The 16,623-nt window shown below is 42.9% G+C and overlaps 1 protein-coding gene across 1 annotated transcript in view; it reads right to left on the bottom strand.

The window, feature by feature from the left end:
- PAFAH1B1 (platelet activating factor acetylhydrolase 1b regulatory subunit 1) overlaps positions 1 to 16,623 on the bottom strand; it is a 118,542-nt gene that overhangs the window by 41,412 nt on the left and 60,507 nt on the right. The window contains exon 3 of the mRNA XM_040338446.1: positions 3,368 to 3,452. Coding sequence (XP_040194380.1) covers positions 3,368 to 3,452 — 85 coding nt within the window. The remainder of the gene's footprint in view (positions 1 to 3,367; positions 3,453 to 16,623) is intronic.

Below are 16,623 nucleotides of genomic sequence, written 5' to 3'. Positions count from 1 at the left end.
CATCGGACCAGAGTACCTTCCTTCCACATGTTTGCTGTGTCCCCCAAAATAGCTTCTCGCAAACTGCAAACGGGAACTCTTATGTCTTTCTTTCATTAATGAATGAAACTGGAGTCGGACCACTTGGCCTTCAGGAGAAAGATTAAAACCCATCTCTTCTGAGGTCAAGGGGTTACTTACCCATGAATTGGATACAGCGCCCAGAGGCAATTCAGTTTGCATGTGTTGCGCTTTACAAGTCTCTCACTCACTCAATGGCTTTCTTCTTGCCACTCTTCCATAAAGGGCAGATTTGTGGAGTGCACAATTAAGGCTCCATGCACACTGAAGCTGATAAAAATGCCCAAACTCACAAAAACATCAGTTTAACAGCCCTTAATCTCCCCTCTGTTATCCTATATGACCATTTGTTTGAAGGTTATTAGCAGGGGAGTGAATGGGCTGTTGTCTGAACGCCTTAAAATTTTGTTCAAGAGCAGTCCTAAAAACAACTGGTGCCTGTAAAAAAGCGGTTTAAAAATGCTGTATACAGAGCTTTAAGCCTCGTCAGGCGTTTCTCTGCCTTTAAAAAAAAAAAACAAAAAAAAAACCCAATGGTTTCCTATGGGAGCCAATTGATTTGAAAATAAGTCGCACCAGAAGTTGGATCATGACAATGCGACTTGTGTGCTGAAGATGTTGAAGGGGAACTCCCGCCCAATTGACCACCCCCCCAGGAAGATAGCAGACCCCCCATTCCCCGAGGGGGGGGCAAGCGAGCCCCCCCCACGGATCATACCAGGCCACATGCCCTCAACATGGGGGGGTGGGTGCTTTGGAGCAGGTGGGCACTGCTCCCCCCACCCCAAAGCACCTTGTCCCCATATTGAGGACAAGGGCCTTTTCCCGACAACCCTGGCCGGTGGTTGTCAGGGACTGCGGGGCTTATCGGAATCTGGAAGCCCAGTTCATTAAGGGGGCCCCCAGATCCCTGCCCCCTAACCCTATGTGAATGAGTATGGGGTACATTGTACCCCTACCCATCAAAAAAATAAATAAAAAAAACAGTACACAGGGTTTAAAAGTATTTTATTAAGGCAGCTACTGCGTCTTCCAATGTCTTCTTCCTCTGCTTGTCCTTCTCTCTGCGCTGTCTTCTCGCTCTCTTGCCAGGTCTTCACCCCTGTTTTCTCCCTCTGTTCTTCCGATGTTGACACGACACAATCTCCCAATGTAAGGCTGGACCGACATGGGGCAGGGCCACCCGCTGATGTCATCCGGTGGCCCCACCCCCTTGTGACGTCACCACCCTGGGCATGATAGAACAATGACGTCACCAGGAGCAGGAGTCTCAGAGCTTAAACCAGATCTGGACTATTTGTTACGCAAGGAATAGTATCTGGAAAGGGCATACAGGAAACTGCTAGAACACGTTAAGCCAGCGCAGGGAGGAAAAGGACCAGCAGAGAGAGAAGACAAATCGCCAGAGGGAGAAGAGCCAGAGAGGGGAGAAGAAAATCGGAAAAGATATCTTAATAAAATACTTTAAAAACCTGCGTACCGTCTGACACTTTTAGGTGAATGGGTACAATGTACACCATACTCATTCACATAGGGTGGTGGGCCAGGATCTAGCCCCCCCCCTGTTAAAGCCCCAGCCAGGGTTGTCGGAAAGAGGCCCTTGTCCTCATGACATGTCAAATCGCATGCCAAAAAGGTGCGATGCCGCATATGCATGTCGCACCGATTTCTTAAAATAGTTTCTATACTAATTTCAGCGATTTCGGGGAATGATTTCCATAGCACAGCTATTTCTGAAATCATCCCTGAAGTCGGGGCTGACATGCGGGAATGAAAATTTCCACAGTCAGTGTGAACCAGGGCCAAATTCAAATGCACGCCACACTTTCCAGGTATTTGTTAAAAAAAAAAAAAAAAAAATGGAAAACCAATTATTTTCCTTCCACTAAAAACAATTATGTGCCACTTTGTGTTGTCTATCACAATAAAATATATTTACGTTTTTGGTTATAACATGACAAAATTTCAGGGAGGTATGAATACTTATAAAAGGCACTGTAGAACCCATCTGACACAAACAGAAGTCCATCAACACGGGTTTAAGTTTGAGTAAATTTACGACACCCTGAGATATGCAATTCTGGTGAATTTTTTTTAAAGCAGTCAGAGCCATATGCACTACAATCACCTCCCCACCCTGCACCCATGCATGCATCCTCTGTGGAGTACTTTTTAACATACACACTAAATGTATTTATAATGTATATATTTTACACACACACAAAAAAATTAAAGGAATGCTTTTGAAATCAGAACTCCTGGGATATTGATCTGGTCAGTTAAATAGCAGAGGGGGAGGGGTGTATACACAGGGGGTTGTTAATTTCAATTAACAGCAAAGCAGCTGAAACTGATTAACAGATGCACTATATGGATAACAATGAGACAACCTCCAAAAACAGGAATGTTTTTTCAGGTGGAGGTGTCTGAAAAAACTCAATTTACAATTGGATTTCTTATTCTATTTTTTTATGGACACCGCACCGGTTCTGAGGAGCTGCGGGCAGGAGTTTCTTAGGCAAAGCCGTGGCTTCGGCCTAGTCCACGGCATCGCAGACAGGGGCCGAAGCCACGGCCTCGTCTAAAAATCCTGCCCGGTTCTTGAGGGGGGCTTTTTTGGGCGGGGGGGATTGATTTTCTGAAAGTCTGAATCGATTTGACCTCGCAACTCGATTCAAAAAGTTTTTTCCCCAGCCCTACTCCCAGCATAGTCTCAAGAGCATGGAGGAGATTCCAGGAGACAGGCAGTTACTCTAGGAGAGCTGGACAGAGCCGTAGAAGGTCCTTAACCCACCAGCAGGACCGGTATCTGCTCCTTTGTGCAAGGAGGAACAGGATGAGCACTGCCAGAGCCCTACAAAATGATCTCCAGCAGGCCATGGGTGTGAATGTCTCGGACAGAAACAGAGTTCATGGGGGTGGCCTGAGGGCCCGACGTCCTCTAGTTTGCCCTGTGCTCACTGCCGGACACTGTGGCGCTCGATTGGCATATTCCATTAAACGGCAGAATTGGCAGGTTCGCCACGGGTGCCACATGCTTTTCACAGATGAGAGCAGGTTCACCCTGAGCATATGTGACAGACGTGAAAGGGTCTGGAGAAGCCGCGGAAAACTTTATGCTGTCTGTAACATCGTTCAGCATGACCGGTTTGGTGGTGGGTCAGTGATGGTCTGGGGAGGCATATCCATGGAGGGACGCACAGACCTCTACAGGGAACCCTGACTGCCATTAGGTATCGGGATGAAATTTGATTTGTTTTTAAACTAAAAACGACAGCAGACATGAATCGGCAAAACTAGGACTTACCATGTCCAACTCTGCTTCCTTTCTAAAAACAGAGTAAGCTTCTTCGTAGCCATTGGAACGAAGATAATCTGCTATTGCTCGATTTCTGGGGGGAGAAAAAAAAAATTGATATCAATTAAAATTAATACTTTCACAAATAATTTTCAAAGGTCTCTACAATATATCTCAACTGTTCAGCTTAAAGTGAACTTGCCATATCTGAATTAACCTGTACATGAGATGGCACCTATTATGCTTGGTTACAAGTAAATACATAGTGTAAGGTTAAATCCCAAACCAGACCAGCTGGGGCGCCCTCTCAGGCTAACTGAACTGTTTATTTTTTTGTTCTTCAGTTCAGGAAGGATTTGATTTAAATCAAGTCAATTAAAATCACAATTTAAATCACTAGTAAAAACTAAAAAGGCTTGATTTAAATCATAATTTTTAAAGAGCAATCGTCATCTGTGCCGCAGCAGCTCCTCCTGATTTGCTGTTGACTCACCGACAGTCCCATTAATTTTAAAAGGGACAGTTGGTGATGAGGCAGTGACACAAGGTGAGGGATGTAGCAGCAGCAGGTGAAATGACAGGTGCTTTTTAACTACTTGCTGCCCGCAGGCAGGGAGGTGCAGCTATTGTTCTGGGCAGGCGTCATGCGACGTCCTCGCCTTCCCGGGCCACTATGGGCCCGATGCGCGTGCCAGGCGGCCGCAGTGTCCGCCGGGCACCCGCGATTGCCCAGTAATGAAGCAGGACTGTGGATCTGTGTGTGCTGTCAGAGAGGAGAGGAGACCGATGGTGTGTTCCTTGATCGGTCTACTCCCCTTGTGAGTCCCCTACAGTTAGAATCACTCCCTAGGTAACATTTAACACATTGATCCCCCCCTAGTGTTAACTCCTTCACTACCAGGTACATTTATACAGTAATCAATGCATTTTTATAGCACGGATCGCTGTATAAATGTGAATGGTCCCAAAAATGTGTCCGATATATCCGCCGCAATATAGCAGTCACAATAAAAATATAAAAAAAAAACTATAAAAATCTATCCCCTTTTTTGTAGACGTTATAACTTTTGCACAAACCAATCAATATACGCTTATTGTGATTTTTTTTACCAAAAATATGTAGAAGAATACATATTGACCTAAACGGAGGGAAATACTTTTAAAAAAAAATTAAAAAATTATAGCATAAAGTTAAATAGTGTTTTTCTCCAACTTGTCACTCTTGTTTAAAGCAATAAATCAAAACTAATTTTCATTTGGGTACAGCGTTGTATGATCGCGCAATTGTCATTCAAAGTGTGACAGCGCTGAAAGCTAAAAAATGGCTTGGGCAGGAAGGGGGTGAAAGTGCCCTGTATTGGAGGTGGTAAAATGTAAAGACTCATTCTTGCTGGTAGTTAGAATCTTTAATATTTGCAAACAAAATTAAGGTTTTCCCATTTAGAATAAGCCGTCAGGTTAGTAAAAAAATAATCGGATTTTTAAACCTTTATTTATATCCACCCTGCTTCAGTTTATGGCAACATTTTTGTGCACATTTGTTACAGTTTGGTTATTGGTGTACTATATATTTACATTTATTGCACACGGCTGATTAACCACTTCCATACCGCGCCTATTCTGGCACTTCTCTGCTTCATGTAAAAATCAATTTTTTTGCTAGAAAATTACTCAGAACCCCCCAAACATATATATTTTTTTTTAGCAGACACCCTAGGGAACAAAATGGCGGTCATTTTTATCTTCCACGGTATTTGCGCAATCATTTTTCAAACACCTTTAATAATTTTAACGGTTTCATGAATTAAAAAAAACAAAACAGTAAAGTTAGCCCAATTTTTTGGTATAATGTAAAAGATGATGTTAAGCTGAGTAGATACCCAACATGTCACGCTTTAAAAATTGCACAAACTCATGGAATGTCGCCAAACTTCAGTACTTAAAAATCTCCATAGGCGACACCATTTTTTTTTTTTTACAGATTACCAGTTTAGTGTTAGAGGTTGTCTAGTGCTAGAATTGTTGCACATGCTCCAACGCACACGGCGATAGCTCACGTGTTAACAGCGTTTACATATGTGGGAGGGATTTGCGTGTGTGTTCGTTTCTGAGCACAAGCTACCGGGGACAGGAGCATTTTAAACTTTTTTTTTTACTTAAATTTTATTTTTACACCTTTTTTACAGTTTAATTTTTCTGATAACTTTTATTTCTCTTACAAGGAATGTAAACGTCCCTTGTAATAGGAATATATTGCGACAGGTCCTCTTTATGGAGAGATGCGGGGTCAATAAGACCCCAAATTTCTCCTTCAGGCTGGAAGGCATGAGATCGAGAAAAAAAATTCCCCACTCTCATGCTGACAGCCGGGGTCGCGGCTTTGCTTACATCCGAGAACCCAAGCGTCGCGTTATAACATCGAGCACAGGCCTCCGGCGATTATAGAGATGACTATCATCCAGTGTCGGCCGATTCTTTCTCCGGGCTCCCGATGGCACAAGAGAGCCCAGAGAAGCACCGGATGGTGGACGTCCCCTCCCATCGCCTATAAGAACGATCAATCGGCCGAACTGCCAATATGATTATTCTTATCGTGCACAGAATCACTGGCTGCAAAGAATGATATCTGAAGGATGCCTGTTGCTGCAGGCATCATTCAGATATCCCTGCACAAAGTCAAGGATGTCATGGCGGCGTGCGGTAGGGAAGTGGTTCATTTTTACAGGAACGCTGACTTTAATTTTACTACCAATTAACAGTGTAAGCCCAATAATAGACACTCAGAGCCTAATGACTATTCTCAAGTAAATCTTAAGGGCCGGCTCATACCCGAGCCACATTGAACGTGGTCCACGATCCTCTGTATATTTCTGCATGGTACAATTCTGTAGCCATTTGAATAGGTTACAAATCATGCCAGAATGCAACATTTTTTATAAATTGTGCATGCATTATTCCAATAAAAAATACCACACCAAATTGCATTAGTAATGCGGTACTAAGCAATCTGGTGCCCGCAAACGTAGTGTTTGGGGTGGCATTAACATTAAATTAGCATCCACAGCAGATTGCAAAGGCAGTGCATTTAAGCATGGTGCAGGAAATGCGCCTTTTCCGCACCACGTTCTGGTGTGAACCGGCCCAAAAGCAGTATTTAACCCAAAATAGTTTGCTATATCGCAGCGTATCAATTTTTCAATGTGATGGTTGCATTGTTTTCATTTCATCTGGTGATCCTGCAAGGTAATCGTTTTTTCCAACAGAACAAGCTGTCCTTGCAGATGTAAGAGGTTTGCGACAAACCAAAAAAAAAAAAAAAACTAACACTCCCCCAAGATTAACAATGCTGCTATCCAAAAGGTGCCTTAATGCTCCCCTTATGCAGAGTAAAGGCACTCTAATGCAGGAAGAAGTGTTACTGGTTAGATCACCTGATGACAAGGAGGGGAAAAAAAATGAATGAGGCCACCACATTAATGACTGGTAAGCTGCAATATATTCAATTTGTAACCTTGGCCCAATATTTCAAAAGAAATATGAGGGCTGCCATTGTCAACCTCTCGAAACTGCTTACTGCCTTACTTATGACGACTTACTGGCTTTGGCATTTTTAGTCACAGATTCCAACAAATACGCATATTGGGAAAGTCAGCAGTAACCATCTGAATACATCAGGGGTGGACAAATGAAGAGAATTCTGGAACCAGTCTGTCCAATCAAAAATAGTCTTTCTTCTTTTGGGAGCCTGCTACACTGACAACTAGAGAAAACCTCAAAAGTAGAAGGCACCAGCTGTGGTTTTCATGGAGCATTGGCTGGCTGCCTGGCTCTTGGGATTTGTCTGGCACACATGTATCTGGTTAGTGACTCAGAAGGCCAGCAAGACAGCCAGGCAAACGTGCAATAGCAAACTCCATAATTCCTTTAACCACTTAAGATCAGGACCAATATGCAGGTTAAGGACCTTGTCCTGTTTGCGATTCGGCACTGCGTCGCTTTAACTGACAATTGCGTGGTCGTGCGCCGTGGCTCCCAAACAAAATTGGCGTCTTTTCCCCACAAATAGAGCTTTCTTTTTGGTGGTATTTGATCGCCTTTGCGGTTTTTATGTTTTGCGCTATAAACAAAAATAAAGCGACAATTTTGAAAACAAACAATATTTTTACTTTTTGCTATAATAAATATCTCGAAAAAAATATTTCCTCAGTTTAGGCCGATGCGTTAAAAATCGCAATAGGCGTTTATCGATTGGTTTGCGCAAAATGTATAGCGTTTACAAAATAGGGGATAGTTTTATGGCATTTTTATTATTATTTTTTTTTTTTTTACTACTAATGTCGGTGATCAGCGTTTTTTTTCCGTGACTGCGACATTATGGCGGACACAGACACTTGACACATTTTTGGGACCATTGTCATTTTCACAGCGAAATGTACTATAAAAATGCACCGATTACTGTGAAAATGACAATGGTAGCGAAGGGGTTAATAACTAGTGGGCGCTGTAGGGGTTAAGTGTGACCTCATGTGTGTTTCTAACTGTAGGGGGGCGGGGCTGGACTTGTGACGACATTGATCGTCTGTTCCCTTTATCAGGGAACAGACGATCACTGACATTGCCACACAGAACAGGGAAGGCGTGTTTACACACACCTCTCCCCGTTCTTCAGCTCCTGTGACCCGATCGCTGGACACCCGCGGCGATTGGGTCCACGGGTCCCGCAGTGACGGAGCTTCGGACCAGGTCGCGAGCACGCCGGTGCGATCTTGACCCATGGCTGGGCTCTTAAAGGGGTATATATACACGTCCCTGTGCCCAGCCGTGCCATTCTGCTGACGTATATCGTTGTGCGGCGGTCCTTAAGTGGTTAAACTGCTTAATCAGACTAAGGCTGGGTTCACACTACTACACTACTTTCATCCTACTTTGCTCTGTGTTCAATGTTTCCCTATGAGAGCGTCTTGTAGTGTCCTACACAAGTCGGTCCGACTTTGAAAATGCTCCCTGTACTACTTTTGGTCCTACATTGATCCTACTTCAGGCCCATTGAATATCATTGAAGTCGGACCAAAGTAGTATCCTGTTCATGAAAGTAGGATGGATGTAGGACCAATGTAGGATAAATGTAGGACCAATGTAGCAGAGCAAAGTAGGATGAAAGTAGTGTGAACCCAGCCTCAGTCAAATCTCAGTTTTCCCATACAAAACAGTTATTTTCATTTAACAACCAGTCAAATCAAGGCAAACATGCAACTGCATATATAGTTCTTGAGAAATGGTATGTAAAAATGTTTTTATTAGGGAGATTCATCCGTCTTGTCCTGATCACCAAGGTCAGTAAAATGCATGGGCCAATGATGAGAAATGCTAAATATTTAATTTGTTACCAGAACAGCAATAGAGAGAAAAGAAAAAATCTTCCAACGGAAACACCTGTTCCTGAGACGAGTGCTTATACCCCTCACTTTGGAAATGTATCTTTTCCCTTTCTGTTGAGTTTACAGGGTGGGAATTAAAAGGCAAATCTCCTGAATGAGACATAGCTGTCAATAAAAGTCAGCCAGCAGTATTAAACCTCCCTAAATACCTATGTAAAAACAAAAAATAAAATACACAAGTGGGGTTGCTTTGTTATGGCAAGGCGTAAATCACTCATTTATTTTAGTGCCATGTCATGCAGGGTCAACCAATTATATCAGCTACGAGCCTGACTTCCGACATGTCATTTGTGGAGATTGTGGATAAAAAGGCAGTTTTAATACAGATAATATATACAACAAGCAGGCAGGTTATAATATACACACAATATATAAATCATACAGTAGATGGTAAGCGTCAGTCATTCATTGAAATTCAGAAGACAATAGCAACATGACAAGTGTTAACTGACAATTTCAGCCTAGGGCAAGATAAGCCAGCCTGACACCCTCAGGACTAGCTGCTACAGAGCTGCAAGAGATCAAAGTTCACAGTAGATGGAAAAGTCCCATCAATAATCACCTTCATAAAGCATGGTCACTGCAGTTGGGTACAAGCAATTATCTGGAAAGACCTGCACTTAGTACAAGAAAGAAAAGAAGATATAATGCAAGGAGTATTAACACTGGGTGTTAAGGTGCAAGTAGATAAAACGCCAAGCCGGATTTATATATAAAAAAAAAGTAAAAAAAAAAAAAAAAAAAAGTAGTGTAGGGGGCTGGCGGAGGGGCTTTGTGGGAAGTAGAGAAGCCAGAAAAATACTGGACTTCAAACAGTTCAGAAACATACTAAATATATCCAATTATCTTTATATAAATTCCTTAGAATAGAGGTAAACGAGATGGGGAAATCCAAGAGTACCTGCAGGGCCTAGACCTTCCCATGGTGCCTAAGGAGGAGCTTGAACAAATTGATCCACAGATTATGTATGAAGTATGGAGAGCAATAAAGAATTTGGCCCTGGGAAAGAGCCCGGGCTCCAATGGGTACTCTATTTTATATTATAAAAAAAATTCAAAAGCTTCCGATTCCTAAACTATGCAACTACTTGAATACCTTAGTACAAGGGTGCCCAACCAGTGGCCCAGGAGCCACATGTGGCCCGTGGAGCCCTCTGATGTGGCCCGCGACCTCCTGCTCTGCTCTATACTATTATTACAGGTAAGTTTATTACTAAAATCACAGGGTATATATGGACATATCTGTTCTGCAGTGATTACCAGGCTTTCAAACTGATCCGCAGGTGTAGAGCAGCGTGGGTCACCTGCACTGAGCCATACGTGCGAGTTTGTTGAGATTTCTGAAAGTGCACTACACCTACAGCATATAATAGAAGTCTATGGCAAAGTGCAGCTAACCTGCATGAAAGCTCCAGGTGAACTGTGCTGCACCCGCAGTGCTGGAAAACAACAGCGCATCGGTGTGAATGCAGTCCGACCCAATTGGACCCTCCATTCAGTCCGACCCAATTGGACCCTCCATTCACCTCTAAGGAGTAGCAAATGTAAACGGACTTGTGTCCATTCACAAACGCCTACCTCCAATCCAATCTGCTAAAAAAAAATTTAAATAAGTTGAGTGGGCTCAGCTCATTGTGGCCCACGACCGGTTACCAAGTCGCTTAAGTGGCCCTCGCTCCATAAAAGGTTGGGCACCCCTGCCTTAGTAGAAGGAGAGACCATGCAGGAGGAATCATTATTGGCCTATATAGCGCTTATTCCAAGAGGGGAAGGCCCAGCGAGCTATAGGCCAATATGTTTTAAATACAAAGATTTTTGCCAAAATAAATCGCAGAAAGATTAAAAAACTGTTGCTACCAAGCTGGATCCATAATGATCAGGCAGGGTTTGTGTAAGGGAGGGATAACTGCTTGAAGTCTATGTTCTTGATCCCAACCCTAGGACAACAATCCCAACAGTATTGGAGGAGTTGAGAAAGTATGGAAAGTTGACTACCGTATATACTTGAGTCTAAGTCGAGATTTTAAGCCCTTTTTTTGGGGGGGGGGGGGGGGGGGGGCTTATACTCGAGTCAGTGTACCTGGAAATAGAGAGGTTGTGGGCGTCCATCGTTTAAAACTCGTGCTCTCCTCTTGTCCCTTCCGTGATGGGCGCAACTCGTCTGCTGAGAAACGCCTATCACGAACGCTCTCTAATCCTCGCCCATCCCAGCAGACACTATGTTCAGTGTTCCGCCAATCACGGACGCCTTTTTATCCTCAGACATCCGTGATTGGCGGAACACTAAACACAGTGTCCGAGGATGAGAGAACGCCTGTGATAGGCGGAACTGTCAGTTGCCTATCACGGAAGGGACCAGGAGACCGCGAGTTTTAAACATGGAATGGACTCCCGGTGCCTCTCAATTTCGGGCACAGTGAGGTTGCAATGGGCATAGTGAGGCGTGCAAATTGGCTGTTGACCCGCTTTTTCTCTTACAGTGGTTAATGCATTCTCACTCTCTGCTTATACTCGAGTCAATACGTTTTCCCATTTTTTTGGTGGCAAAATTGGGCACCTCGGCTTATACTCGGGTCGGCTAATACTTGAGCATCTTTAATATAACTACCCCAAGGGAGGAACAGCACGCCATTTACTCTAAATTCTGCTTTGTAGGGTATAGGGAGGAATTGGGATATTTGGGAATAAAGCTGACTGCGTCCCTGCGGACTATGTTTGGTGGCAACTATATGCCAATGCTTAAGATTAACCACTTCCTGCCCGCCGGCCGCCATATGAAATTTTTGACTTTGTGCAGGGATAGCTGAATGATGCCTGCAGTCGCCAGCCGGCAATTCCCTAAACCATAAAAACGATCATAGCAGCTGCTCCGCTGCTTGATCGTTCTTACGGGAGGCGAGAGGGGACATCCCCACTGGTGCTTCTACCCAGCGCTACGATCGGTGAGTCGGAGACAGGATCCTCCGGCCCTGGATGTTTGTCAGATTTCCGGGGGACCAGATGGTCGCCAGAGTCTTTATGATTGGAGGCTGGGCGTGATGTTATAAAGGTCACACCCTTGCCTCTGTATTCAAACAAATGGCAACGCCTCAGCTGGAAAGCCACGATCGTTTTTATTTTAGACCCCTTTCACACAGGCTAAACCTGTTCAGTTTTTTAGGCTGACCTGAACGGGCGCTCCGTGCTCCTCTATGGAGCCATAGATGTCATCTGACATGTCCGCTGACATCCGACCCGCCAAAGTGCAACGGAGGAAAACCCTGCTTTTCATTCCGTCTGGCGGATTGGGCGACAACGGACTCTATGGTCCATCGTCATCCAATACCCCATAGGGTAGAGCAGTGCTCTCACAGGTCGCTCCCTGCACAGTGTGCAGAGACAGAGAGCGATCCCCACTGAGCAAAGCGGAGCCCGCACACTGATCGGCCCCATGTGAAAGGGCCCTTAGGCTTCCCAGCCTAGAGGTGAGATGTGGTCTCATTTACCCCCATCTCTCACTGTAAAGAGGACCTGTCATGCCATATTCCTATTACAAGGGAGGTTTACTTTCCTTGTAATAGGAATCAAAATAGAAGTGTCAAACTAAAAAAAAAAAAAAAAATGTTTAAAGTGCCCCTTTCCCCGTGTGCTCCCATGTAGAAGTGAACACATGCAAGTCCCGCTAACATATTAAAACAGTGTTCAAACCACACATGAGGTATCGCCACGAACGTTAGAGCGAGAGCAATAATTTTGGCCCTAGACCTCCTTTGTAATTCAAAACATGTAACTAGTAAAAAAAAAAAAAAAAAAAAAAATTAAAGCACCAACTATGGGGTTTTTTTTAAGTAGCGAAGTTTGGCACCATTCCACGAGCGTGTGCAATTTTGAAGCGTGACATGTTAGGTATCCATTTGCTCGACGCAACTTCATCTTTCACATAATGCAAAAACATTAGGGTAACTTTACGGTTTCGTTTTCTATAGCCAGTTTCTCCTCAAGTGATTCTTGGTCAGTGGAAATGTGTTCTAAATTATTGGCAAGATGGTACGTGACCCCTCAGAGGGCTCGGGACAGAGGGACCAACTTGGAGAGGCTGCGATACACCGGGGACCTTTGCGTATCTGTAGTGGGAATGTATAAAGATACAACCTTATTGGGAGGAAAACATAGGAGTGATTTATTAAATTAAACAAAAAATGGCAGAACAGATTCAGAAAGACCACTGGGAATATTTCATGATGGGAGGAAAACTGTCTCCCAATATAGGAAAATCTTAGTCCCATATCTCCTAAACGCAGCTAAAAGCTTGGTCCCGAGTCTATGGAGAACCCAAGAAGGCCCGAATATGAAGGAGTGGGTAGCAAGGGTGGAATGGGCGAGATATATAGCGGAAACAATCCATACAGTAGGTGATTCACATATGAGACATGGAAAAAACCTGTGAACGTGAGATCATAATGGAGGCTTGGGGGGGGGGGGGGGCGACTTTAGGAAGCAATTGGGGTCCCGCCCGTTTATTTGGGAGGGGTTAGGGAGTTTCAGGGAGCATAAATTAATTGATGCAACAAGAAATTTTTTTTTTTCCTGTACACTTATTACCTTCTGCACAATAAAAGTATAAATTCCTTAGAACGAAAAACAATTGGTTCCTTGTTTTTTGCAGGTTTGATTGGAAGTGCACTTGGAAACACCTTGTTTTTTGTTCCTTCCATGTGCACTAGAGCTGCACGATTCTGACCAAAATGAGAATCCACATTTATTTGCTTAGAATAAAGACCACGTTTCCCGTGGCTTAACACCTTTCACATTATACAAACAGAAGTGGGAAAGAATTGTGATCTGTTCCCTACAGTAGATCCGAATTGTTTTAGGGGATATCAACTCCTGGGAACTATGACTCATAGCTGGTGGGAGTGTCCTAGAATTAGAACATTTTGGAACAACATTTTTTCTATGATTTTCAATGTAACAGGTTGCCAGGTCCCGACATCTCTACCAATAGCTCTCCTGAATGCGCATATATCTCAAATTACAAAACATTCTCAAAAATAAATTCACTTTATTCTTACAATTGCCAAAAATTGGAAGAAACCCAAGCCCTCTTTCTCGGAAGCAAAAAAAAAAAAACTCTTGGATAATGACTGAAGAAAAGTTAGCCAGCATTTTGAATGATACGGTTTTGAAATTTGGAACGATCTGGGAACCTTGGGCCAGATATAGGTATTTCTCTTACTCAGGATGCCTCTTCGATTCCCACAAACACTGTAAATTCGGTATATAGCGTGTCTTATCCTCTTTCCTCACTCTCTCTGTCCCTTTTTTTCTATCCGCCTTTTTCCTGCCTTCTTTTTATTTGTCTCCCCTTCTTTAGGGGAGCTTTGTGATGTTATGAAGGGGATTTATCCTCATTATATAGATGATATTTTTTAGGGCTAGAAATAATGACCTTTGATTTTAGATATTAATTTTAATCTAGCAACATAGGGTTTGGTTCAGAGTGTAATTCAGTATGTCGAAAAGATTCCGCTCCTGGTGCAGGTTGAACCCGATAGGGGCACCAGGAGGTTATAAGTATCCTTATTTCTATTGAGTTAGCTTTCTCTCTTACATCAATATATATATTTTTTAATTGTTTAACTTTTAAATACTCACATATTTTACTACAATGTATGACTTTTAAATTTTTTTATTTTATTTTTTTTCTCTCCTTCTCAAATCGGAAGGGGGGAGATTTTCTATCCCCCTCTCTGAAAGTCTTTTTAAGTTCCTGCTGACATTTGCTAGGTTATGTCCATATTAATATGTATTGTGATTTATTGCAATTTTTTTTTATTTCTGAAAAAAAAAAAAAAATTGAAAGAATTGTGATCCGATTCTTTGACGCAGGGTTTGGCAAATTTGCTTGGAATCTAGAAGCCAGATAAAAAGTTAGGAGCCAGAAAACGCACCCCGTCCCGCGCAGAAGCAAACTCATACGCGAGTAGCGCCCGCATATGTAAACGGTGTTCAAACCACACGTGAGGTATAGCCGCGATTGGTAGAGCGAAAGCAATAATTCTAGCCCTAGATCACCTCTAACAAAACATGAAACCTGTAGAATTTTTTCATGTTGGGTATCAATTTACTCGGAGTAACATTATCTTTCATAATATAAAAAAAAATTGGGCTAACTTTACTGGTGTGTTTTTTTTTTTATTATTAAAAAATAAGTATTTTTTCCCCAAAAATTGTGCTTTTAAGACCGCTGCGCAAATACTGTGTGACAGAAAGTATTGCAACGACCGCCATTTTATTCTCTAGGTTGTTAGAATAAAAAATATAAATGTTTGGGGGATCCAATTAGAGGGAAGGAGATGGCAGTGAAAACACTGGGGAAGCTCCATTAGAATTGCTGGTTTACTTGTCATACCAATGGCCACCACAAGATGACGCCAGATCACAGAAGGAAGCATAGGCTTGCAGAAGGCCACAAAGCCGCAGCCCGAAGCGATCGCGCGGTGGGGGCGCACTGGGGTATCCTGTGTCACCATGCGCCCCCGCCGCGCGATTGCCCCGCACCGGCCGGTAATTGAGGCCGCGGCTAAGCGGCCTTCTGCAGGCGCCAGGTCGACAATTCTAGTCGCAATTGCGACCGGGCGCCCAGATTTTGTCGAACCCTGCTTTAACGATTAAAGTTAGGTGCACATCAGAGCTGCACGATTAAAGGATCAGTTCACTTTTTCTAATATGTCACATCTTTGTCCTTGGACGTGGAGCATTTTTCATAACATGACAATAAACCAAAATACACATCTAAGGCCACTGTTGCATTTCTAAAAAAAAAAAAAAAAAGGGTAAAAGCAATTCAGTGGCCAAGTAGGTCTCCTGATCTGAACCCAAATTGAACACCTATAGGGAATTCTGAAGAGACAAGTTGAGCATTACTCTCCATCCATCAAACCCATTTAGACTTACACAGTAGAATTATTGTTCTCGCTCTAACAATACGCTGCAATAACTCACATGTGTAGTTTGAACACCGTTTACCTATGCGGGTGGGACTTAAGTATGCATTTGCTTCTGTGTGCGAGCTTGATGACTTTTATTCCCATTAAAAGGAATGCAAACATCCCTTATAATGGAAATAGGCACAGACGGGTGCTTTTTATTTTGAGATCTGGGGTCAAAAAGACTACTGCCTATAAAAGCAATCCCGTGACAAATCAGCCGCTGAAACCACTTTTATATAAAAGCTGGCCGCCTGTTGTAAATAAAGATACCCCGGTATTTAAATATCAAAGTAATGATGTACATTTACAGTTAGGCGGCCAGCAAATTGGTTTAGTATTTTTTTTTTTATTTCATCACTGCACCAGATCTCAATGAAAGCACGCTAAGAAATGTGAAAATCTGAAAACATTCAAATGGTCCACACACATTAGGCAGCAGAAAAAGATGCATTAAAAAAATGCTTATAGCAGCTCATATTGCACAAGAGCTTGAGAATACATTGGCATTTTTCTTTTATAAGAATTTTTCCAAAAAACATTCCCCTCCGCTTACTTTTCCCTATAATATATGTACACTTAAAAATGCTAAATGCTCCTAAACACTGTTTGTGCTTTCAGACATTTGAGCGAATTTACCTCTAAACTCCTGAAATGCCTATAGTGTGCATGGAATTATTCGCCAACAGGCAGAGAATAATAAAGCTCAAATGCGCGTAGAAGCAGCTTTTTTTTAGATACAGTCTGCATGAGCCTTGAGGGTGCCTTCATTCACAGGCCAACCAACCCCTGGTGCAATGTTACAAATTCTCTATATTCCTGAGCTAAGGGCATATCGTCATTACACTAATGCATGGTT

The sequence above is a fragment of the Rana temporaria genome, chromosome 2 (assembly GCF_905171775.1).
Source record: "Rana temporaria chromosome 2, aRanTem1.1, whole genome shotgun sequence".
Taxonomy (NCBI): domain Eukaryota; kingdom Metazoa; phylum Chordata; class Amphibia; order Anura; family Ranidae; genus Rana; species Rana temporaria.
The sequence above is the reverse complement of the archived record's forward strand: the minus strand, read 5'-3'. Positions and strand labels throughout refer to the sequence as shown.